General features: G+C 27.3%; 1 protein-coding gene across 1 annotated transcript; it reads right to left on the reverse strand.

Moving 5' to 3' along the window:
- Positions 1-7,318: 7,318 nt before the first annotated feature.
- LOC101513577 (alcohol acyl transferase 1 allele GSd-like) lies at positions 7,319-9,546 on the reverse strand. The gene is made up of 2 exons (XM_004513862.4): positions 8,997-9,546; positions 7,319-8,445 (listed from the first exon to the last, which is right to left on the reverse strand). Exons 1-2 carry the CDS (start codon positions 9,423-9,425, stop codon positions 7,552-7,554), a joined length of 1,323 nt encoding a protein of 440 aa, XP_004513919.1. The 5' UTR covers positions 9,426-9,546; the 3' UTR covers positions 7,319-7,551.
- Positions 9,547-10,730: the final 1,184 nt, after the last annotated feature.

The following is a 10,730-nucleotide window of genomic DNA, read 5'->3' on the forward strand; positions in this document are numbered from 1 at the left end:
GTAGTTCATATTCGTTTCGAAATAAAATGCAATCGTTAGGACACGCATGAATCCTTTCGTAACTCATTCCAATAGAACACAAAATCCGTTTAGCCTCGTAGGTTCGACTGGGAAGTTCATTATCATCTGGCAACATATCTTTTATGAGTGTTAATAATTCTGTAAAGCTTTTATCAGACCATCCATTACTCGCTTTTAAGTTGTACAACTTTAATATCGCTGACAGTCTTGTGAATTTAGTACAACCATTATATAATTCTTTCTCTGCATCACTCAACAAACTTTCAAACATTTTAGGACAATCTCGAAGATCTTCTTCAACTGCTTTTGCAATCTCATCAACTCGGTCCGGCTCATATGTATCTGTATCGAAGTCAGTTGAAGCATATGTCGAACTATTCTCAAAATTAATGTTTCCTTTTTTTTTCTCACCATGTCTTATCCAACATGTGTAGCTTTGATCAATTCCATTACATACTAGATGTCCTTCTAATTCATCTTCTCTAACACGTTTTCCAAAACAACATTTTAAACAAGGACAAACTACTCTATTTGGATCTTTTGCATTCTTCACTGCAAACTCAACAAACTCCTTCACTCCAATTTCATACTCTTTTGACAATCGATTGGCTGAAATCCATTTCCTATCCATATTATACCACCTATATAAATGCAGTAACAAAAATAATAAGCTTTCAAAACATATCAACAAGTTTCAAAAAGAAACCAATATCAACTAACAATTTCAAAACAGAACAGATCATGTGGTATGAGTTTTTGACAATTTTTGACAATTTCAAAACATAACAGATCATGTGTAAAAAATACCTTAGACAACGTAGATGGCCGCACTGTACGTAGAGGATATTAGGGTTCCCAACGTATATAATTATTTGAAAGATGTATTTTACAGCGCTTGTGAAAAAAGCGCTGTAATAGGTAGTTAAATTCAATGAAAGCGCATGTGTTTTACAGCGCTTGTGAAAAACGCGCTGTAATAGGTAGTTAAATTCAATGAAAGCGCATGTGTTTTACAGCACTTGTGAAAAAAGCGCTGTAATAGGTAGTTAAATTCAATGAAAGCGCATGTGTTTTACAGCGCTTGTGAAAAAAGCGTTGTAACTGATTCGAGAAAGCGCTTCCTTTTACAGCGCTTTTTTGACAAGCGCTGTAAAAGCCTTATAACGTGATGCGCAAACGTTATATGACCTACTACAGCGCTTGTTTTACAGCGCTTTGCATCAAAAGCGCTGTAATAGGTTCCGTTATTTTTAAAATATAATTACAACAGCGCTTGTGTTTAGCAAGCGCTGTAAAATGGGCGCTGTTAAATGTCATTTTTGGCGTAGTGAGGATTGAAGGAGATTAGGCATTGAGAACATGATTGAGAGGGGAGAAAGGAGAAGAGGTCCACATCACCTTTTTGTCTGACGTGAGAAATATTTGTATAGGTGGATGAAATAGAATGAGGTGGCATTCGTGAGTGAGGTGGCATTCGAAAATCTGTTTTAAATATATATAATAGATAATAGATTTGGAAGCCAATACCATTGTGGAGGTAATAAATTAAATCATTAGTTTTTATATCATTGTTTTATTTCTAGGGGTTATTTTATCTTTGTTACAATATATGAAGTTGATTACAAATGTTCACATGTGAATACAAAGAAGTTATTATATACTCCTTTTGTCCTGTTTGGATGGTTGTTGTAGGAAAATATTGTCTCATTTAATTGTCATTTTGTAAAATCAAAATCAATAAAGCATATTTTAATATATTTTTTTCCATTATATACACTTCACATTAATAATATAATTAAAATAAAAAAGACGCAAATGGAATAACATGTTGGAGTTTAAATGGCTAAGTTAAATATTTCTTTATGCCTCAAAATCAAGTAATTGAACCTCCAAAAGAGTCTGATTTTGGTTGTCCAATATGTATGGCTCCTTTTGTTGAGGAAATGTCGACAAGGTGTGGTCACATTTTTGCAAGAAATGCATTGAAAGTGCTATATCTGCACGCACGGGGTACATGTCTTATATGTAGAAAAAAGGTTATCAAAAGAGGACTAATAAGGGTGTTTCTCCCAACTTCCAATTGAAGGTATGATCATATTTTATAAGCTAGTCGTGCAAATTATTAACATATATCTAAATTTATTTTATTATTATTATTATTATTATTATTATTAGTATTATTATTATTATTATTATTATTATTATTTAATAACTTTAATATTTAAATTAGATTTAAATTTGTAACTTTTAATTTATTAGCGCTTATAACTTTTGATTTTGATTGATTAAAGCATCTTAAAATTTGTTTTCCCTCTATACTTTACAATGAAAAAGGAAGAAAAAAACAATGGCATTAAAATGTAATAAGAAGTTAGGGTTTTATTGATTTTCATACAATATAAAAAAGAAATAACTAAGAAAAGAAAAAAACTAAGAATTAAGAGCACTTAGGATTTTACTAGAGACGGGTTAAAGTAAACGGAATAATTTATTTGATGGATGAAGACATAGTTTAAGGAACTTTAATTAGTTTTAATAGTTTAGGTTTTAAATTGGTTAGAGTGCTAAGTTATAAAATAAATTGACACTTTATTCAATAAAATTATTAACAAAAGAAATATCTAGAAACATGAACAAATCCATTAAACTATTAAACAAAATATTAGAAAATAATTATATATTACTTCAAAAAATTATTATATACGTTATTTTGTTTGTCTCAAAATGAATGACACACTTTTTATTTTACACATAAATTAAGAAGATAATATAAATGAAAGAAATGTCATGATAATTTTATCAAACTAACTTTATCTAGTAGTGATATATTCACTATTGTCATAAATATAAAATAAAAAATATTAACTCGTATGTGTTGTAGATTATATTAATTAAAAAATACAATTAAAAATAAAATTTAATATCACATTTAAAATTAAAATTAATACTTATTTTAAAATATTTTCTAAATAAGTCAACACATTATAACAAAGAGGGAGTAATTTTAAAATATCAAATATTGCATTGTTGATAATCATATTTAAAACTATATATATATTTAAAGATAATTATTTATCCCCAACTTTTTATTTAGCAATCATGACCTTTTTATAAGTTGTAATGAAATGATGAAAACATTTAAACAATTTATTAACCCAACTTCCTTCACCAATTTTTTTTTTTATAAATATAATTACTTTATCCCATAATCATTCCCACTATTTTTGTGCTGAGTTGGTTTGTTATTAAAGCGGACTCATTGTCCCTATCTCAGGCCTTCAAATTTTAATTTTCAAGCCTTCAAATGTTTAATTAGGGATAAGATGCCTAGAACTATATTCCCTACAAGGAGAGCTATAATAAATGTTAGAAATAACATGATTAAAGAAATAAAGATCTCATAGGAAAAATATGTTTGCGAGTTTGATGAGAGAAAAACTATTTAGCGTTTGTATTAATTGATTGATTGCTAAAGGATGTATAATTGACAACTACATGAGATGTTATATATATATATATATATATATATATATATATATATATAAAGCTTGTGAGAAATTAACGAAATAACTACCAAATTACTTATTAACAACCACTAATTAACTATTAAAAGAGTTGTAACTAACACCTAAACAAATAGAGATTTACACCATACGCCTAAACTTGAAATTAAACTTTTGTGTAAAAGAGATATGACAAATTTTTGGGGTTTTTGATATAAATATCCTCTTTTTTTAATTTTAATACCAGATTGTCCCACTTTCAAAAAATAATACCAAAATGCCGTACTTTTTAACCTCAGTTGCAAATCGCAACCTGGGGATGCGACCTCCTGAAGAAAAAAAATTTCAACCTCACTAGATGGTCGCATCCTGGGGATGCGACCTCCTACTAGCTTCATTTTTTTTGTTGAATTTTGTTATTTATTATTGGGTATATTATATTTATTATTATTAAATATTTTAAAAATAATTATAACATTAAAAAATACAAAATATTATTATAAATGATAAAAATAATTAATTTAATAATATTATATAACTTTTAATAATTATAATAATAATAATTTTAATAATAATAATAATAATTTTAATAATAAGATTGATGTTCTTCATGTGTAATGGTGGATCGAATACAAGTGGGATAAGTTGATCTTCTGCTTCCATATCTTCATCAACATCATCATCGTCAGAATCACCAGATGATTCATCGAAGTATGTTTCATCATCTTCACTATAATCACTTAATTCTTCCTCATTGATATTATAATGGACACTAAGTGGAAGATCACATTGTGGACTTGTTGGGAGAGATTCGTGATGAAGTTGTTGGGAGACATTGTAGACATGTTGAGTTTGTTCATTTATTATTATTAAAATTATTATTATTATTTTTATTTTTATTATTATAATAATTATTAAAAGTTATATAATATTATTAAATTAATTACTTTTATTATTTATAATAATATTTTGTATTTTTTAATGTTATAATTATTTTTATAATATTTAATAATAATAAATATAATATACCTAATATAATATACCTAATATAATATACCCAATAATAAATAACAAAATTCAAAAAAAAAAAATGAAGCTAGTAGGAGGTCGCATCCCCAGGATGCGACCATCTAGTGAGGTTGAATTTTTTTTTCTTCAGGAGGTCGCATCCCCGGGTTGCGATATGCAACTAGGGCTAAAAAGTAGGGCATTTTGGTATTATTTTTTGGTAGTGGGGCAATCTGGTATTAAAATTAAAAAAAAGAGGATATTTATATCAAAAACCCAAATTTTTGAGGAATAATAGTACAAAAATATTTGATTTTGTGATAAAATCAAAAGAGATAATTCAATCCAAAATCAAAGAGAGACACACTCTTAATATGGAAATACTTCAAGTTTTTCAACAAAATTCTAGCTCCTATTATTCATGGGTGCATGGAACATAAACATATAGAAGGAAAATTGATACAAGAAAATTAAAGACCATAAACACATATAGAAGATCAATTTTAGTAATTAAATATAATTCAATAGTAAAATGCAATCCTTGAGTTCGATACTCGGTATTACCGTTTTAATATTACTTGCAATGATTCAGTACACTTGCTGAAACGCTATCAGTATGAAAGACTTTGTTCCTTTTTAATCAAAAAAGGTTTTTCTAGAGGAAAAATTGATACTACACTTTTTAGAGAAAAAAATGATAAAAATAATTTGCTAATTGTTCAAGTATATGTTGACAACATCATCTTTGGATCAACAAATGAAAAAATGTGTGAGGAATTTTCAAACCTCATGCAAAGTGAATTTAAAATGAGTATGATGGGAAAATTGAGAGATTTTCTTGCCTTGCAAATTAAAATATATGAAAATGGAATCCCATGCATCCATCATCAAGTTTGGACAAATATGAACAACAAAAATCAATTTATGAAAAGAAATACAGAGGAATGATAGGTTCATTACTATACCTAACTGCAAGTAGGCCAGATATTATTGTTGTTTTTTATTCTAGATACAAAATAAAGTTGTTTGAATATTATTATGTTAAGTTGTATGAGAATGATACTAATTACCATATTATGTTGATCCGATAGTTGTGTTATGATTTACTTTATGAATATTAATTGAAAATGAATAATGGTTCTAGTTGTGATTCTCAAATGTTGGATGTCCACATTAGTAATGTTGAGGATGATAGTTAAGAAGACTATGATTCGCAAGTCAGAAGAAAAAAAAATAAAAAAAAATAGCTAGAACTTCATTTGTCAAACCAGAGTTGGATGATTATTTAGAGAAGGAAGTTTTTTCAAGAAGTCCATATTTTGATATTTTCTTTTGGAGAAAGTTGAATGGTGTTAAATATCCAAAACTTCAAGCTATTGCAAAGGATGTATTGGCAATTTATATTTCAACAATAGCTTCTGAATGTGCATTCAGTACCAGTGAACATATCTTAAGTCCTCATCGAAGTCGGCTTCATTGGACTACTTTATTTTACTAAATAAAGTCGGCTTCTGAAAATGTCATTTTACTAAATAAAAATGAGTTTGACGATGAAAGTATTCTATTCTCTACAGTCTTTGATTTGAATTGTTCATGTTAAATGTTAATATTTAACTTTTACTTTTTAATATAGTTGAATTGTTGATCAATGGTTTTACTTCAGTTTCCAACTCCCACCTTGAAGATGAAGACGATCGTTAGAAAATGCTTATTTGGAACTTATTTGTTTTGATGATTTGGAACTTTTTGTTATTTTAATGTTTTAGTTCGTTTTTTAATTTGGATCTTTTGTTCGAATTGATATTTTCACTTTTAAAGTACTTGAAGATTATGAAAATATTGTGATTTGTAGGAAATATTAACTAATTTTGAGATATTATAACTTTATTACTTTGATTATTGGTATTTTAGAAATTTGGTTGAATGCTAGCTAGTCTAATTATTGATTATAATTTGATACTATGAATAAATAATTTCAAAAACAAAAGTCACTTTTTAAAAAAAAAATAAAAGATATCAGTTTTTTGAGTGGGGGCAGAGATGGGATGGGCAAGTCCGTCCCCGTTGGATGTGGATGTTAAAAAATCATCCTCCAGATATATGGACGGGGACATGAGTGGTATTGGAGTTGCAGGAGCGGAATTAATAATGTTTAAAAGTGTCTCCGCTTAACTCCGTTGCTACGCCTAAAATTTAATATAAAACAAATTTCGGAATTAGAATACTTTTGTGCATTTATAAAAATAAAAATAAAAAATAATAAGACTCTTCTTTATGCTTGGGTGATCCCAAACCAATTTTCATATTGACCAACTTAAAATTGTTTTTCATCTCATCAAATAAAGGTCCACTATGGAAATATTTTAGTACTCTTTCTATCATTTTATTTCCTTTCCTTTTTTTTAAACAAAATAAAGTATTAAAGAATGAATATATCACATAGAAGAGATAGATTTCACTAAATATTAATTCTAATTTAATTTGAAATAAAACATTCAAATAATAAGTTTTGGAATTAAAATACTTTTGTCCATTTATCAAAAATTAAGACGTTCTTTACGCCTGGGTGAGTCCAAAATCAATTTTCATGTTGACCAACTTGAAATTGTTTTTCCTCCCATCAAATAAAGGTATTTGACTATGGAAATTTTTTAATACTCTTTCTGTCATTTTCTTTTCTTTCCTTTTTTTTAAAACAAAATAGAGTATTGAAGAATGAATATGCCACATAGACGAAATAGATTTCACTAAATTTTCCTGTAATTTAATTTGAAATAAAACATAAATTTAAAAAAAGATAAGGAGTTTTGAATATGTTAATGGACATTCAGAATTACATTATTCAATTGTGTAATACATTTAAGTGTAAACATTTGATTACATATATTATAACATATGTTCGTCCCTAAAATTATTTTTCTTAAGAATATTCAATTTTCATAAGAATACATAGAAATTATGATTATGATATTATTATTGAGATACTAAATTATTAGTGTTAATTAACAACACCATAATCTTATTCATCTTGTTCCCAACTCTCTATCTCTGTCATATAGTGATGATATTTGTCCACAGAATTCTTGGAAATTGGAATAATAACTCTAACCGCATTAGGATCTCCAATTACAGGTAAAAGAAAGGCAGCAAAATCATTATCCAAAGTGTCCACATGAAAAGGCTTCCCTTCTCCAAAATCCAAATCTTGAATCCCTAATTTATTTAATTGTGATACAAAAACATTAATGGCTTCATCGACAATTAATGTTTTGTCCTTCAACAAATCAATCGATGACCTAATATACTCCTCATCATCCAAATAACTCTTGGCTTGTTGCACACATTTTATACAATGATCTAGATTATTAGAATTCACTAAATCTTTCACTGTACTCTCAGCGGAAACGAGAACAAACGCATTCCCATAAAATCCTTTTGGAAGTTTCAATTTCTTTCTAATATTTGCAGTGAAACAAATATTCACAACACGTGTTGGAGACATGTTCAAAGATTTTGTCATTGAGCGCCATGTGTGTGCTACTATCACTTCAAAGTCTGTGACGTACTTGAATGATGACGTTGTACATTGTTTTCTTAAGCGAAGTATCTCGTTGGCTCCAAAGGTGATTGATGTATGGACAATTTTCTGGTTTATGAACCACATTAAATAGTTTCGTTCATAATTAGTATGTTCCGGTTCTTTGATGTATACTGGGTGAGGGAATTTTATTTGTGGGGGTTCTCGAATGTTCAACATTTCTCGATTATGATAAGGTTTAATTGTCAAATTACTATTGGGATTTATGGTAAGATGAGCCCAATCATTCAAAAATTGTGATATGCCAGTGCCATCCAACAAGACATGATTTAACGATATGAATAAGATCATTCCTCCGCAACGAAGATTCGTCACCTAAGAAAAATTAATTAAATAACATACACATAAAGTCAAACTACTAATTTCTTTATAAAAAAGTTGCTTTTATCTTTTAATGTTTGGAAATTACTTTTTAATATAATATTAAAAAAAGTTGCTTTTGAGAAATAAATTAAAAACTCTTGTGTATTTATATGATCAAGTAGTAAAAAAAACTACTCTACTTATTGATTTAATTAGTTGTTACTCATCAATCAGATAAAAGATGTGTTTTATTAATACTGTGATTTTTCAATGTTTTCTACATTAAATGAACTAAATTATAATGCTTATGAATAAAATTAGTCATTTTCACTAAATAGTAAGTAAGAAGATAAATATATATATATATATATTATTAGTATGATATATTTCAAATATCTCCAAAAATAAAAATTTGAACAAAATGATAATATCCAAAATTTGAACTTTATGATATAGATGTAAAGAAAACATATATAAACATCTAAAACCAAAACTCCAACGCTTGCAATATGCATTTCATGTTTAAATCAAATGACTGTGTTAGGGGATTCACATGTTCTAACCTGAATTAGAAGAAGAGGATTATCTAACATTTTTTTAGTATTCCCCTTGCACTTAAGTTTCTTCAATGACTTATGTTGTGTCATGCAAGGAATGAGTAATTCTTCAGCAGTGATATCCATGGAAGCCTCAGCAAACAAAACACCTTCTCCATTGCAATCCACCACCAACTTGTTCTCATCCTCACTGCTTGTCCTCAACCTCCCAGCTACAGGGTAGTAATCCACCAAAACTCTTGATAGAGAAGATTTTAAGATATCTACCTTTACAGATTTCTTGAAGATATAAATCTCACTGAAGTAAAGCCTCTGGTACATTAGGTCATCAAGATTAGAGAGATAAAGAGAGTGATTTGGTGTTGGTGCAGATGGGGTGATTGTAATTGGTGGCTTATAATTGTAACAATCTGGGAGATCAATGGATTTTGACATTTTTCTTTCTTGTGTATGTGTGTTAATTACTTTGCAATAACTTATAGTGATGATAAGGAAAAATGTGAGTGTTAGAGAAAGAAATAGCCTTCTATTTATAGATAAGAATCATAATAAAAGAAGTGGTAGTTGACTCTGGATTAGAGCTAGAAATATACACTTCTATTTATAGATAAGAATCAGAAATGAATAACTTATGATATTGACTGTGAATCTATTAACTACTCCCCCATAATCACTTATTTGATCATCAATTCATTTATATTAAAACAAGGTGTTTTTTTTCAAATAACCCTTTTTCCAAAAAATATTATCAAAATACTTTCTTTTTAAATTTATATACCAAATTATCTTTTTTTTTTTAAGTTACTAATCGCCATTCCCAAGTTTCAAATGGTGACTTTCTAAATGATTTTTTTAACAGAAAAAAAAAATTCAAATTTTTTTCAATTTTTAATCAAATAACAAAAGTAATATATATATATATATATATATATATATATATATATATATATATAATTCATAAAAATACATAAATAAAAATTTAATTACTTACATAATTTATTCATAAAAAACATTACAAATATTCACCATGCTTACACTTGATATAGTTGTAGTAATATTTTGAACAACAAATATTATTTTACATGCTTACACTTGAAGAGAGAATTAGTTGATGTTTGTAAGATAAAAAAGAAATTAATTAAGATTATATTATTAAAAATATAATTGGTACAAATGAAAGTTCAAAGATCATATAAAAAGAGACAAAAGTTAAAATAAAATAAAAAAGAGGCAAAATAAAATTATTTTGATACGTAAACTTACATACAACTGTGATATTCGAAATTCAAACTTAAAATATGAAAATCAATCTAACTATATCAATAAAAAGAGTTTTTTTTTTTTAAATTTTATATTCAAATTCGGAAGTAATATTTGTATTAGTATCATATCAAGTCAATATAGTCTCCGTTTAGATATAGTAACATGTTTTTTTAGATAAAATATGAGATTTTTTCCATCCAAAATTGTCGCAATTGTAAAAAATTATTTATTTTAAAAAGATTGCCACTTGTGATTTTCAATTCAACATTTTTTTTAAGGTTTAAATATGTTTTTGTCCTTGCAAATATGCTTCGTTTTGATTTTAGTCTCTGTAATTTTTATTTTGTGATTTATACCCTTGCAAATTCTAACAAATTTTAAAAAAGTCCTTTATGAATCTTTTTTAGTAAAAAGAAATGGTGATCTGACTAATTTTAGAAGAAGTAACACATGGTGACTGTATAATTGTTGTTGATT

This window comes from Cicer arietinum, chromosome 4, assembly GCF_000331145.2.
Source record: "Cicer arietinum cultivar CDC Frontier isolate Library 1 chromosome 4, Cicar.CDCFrontier_v2.0, whole genome shotgun sequence".
Classification (NCBI taxonomy): domain Eukaryota; kingdom Viridiplantae; phylum Streptophyta; class Magnoliopsida; order Fabales; family Fabaceae; genus Cicer; species Cicer arietinum.

Excerpts from the sequence above, each read along its gene's own strand:
- LOC101513577 (XM_004513862.4), bottom strand. The coding sequence starts at position 9,425 with ATGTCAAAATCCATTGATCTCCCAGATTGTTACAATTATAAGCCACCA. Across the intron at positions 8,446-8,996 it reads ATCCTCTTCTTCTAATTCAG|GTGACGAATCTTCGTTGCGG; the intron begins GTTAGAACATGT and ends AATTTTTCTTAG.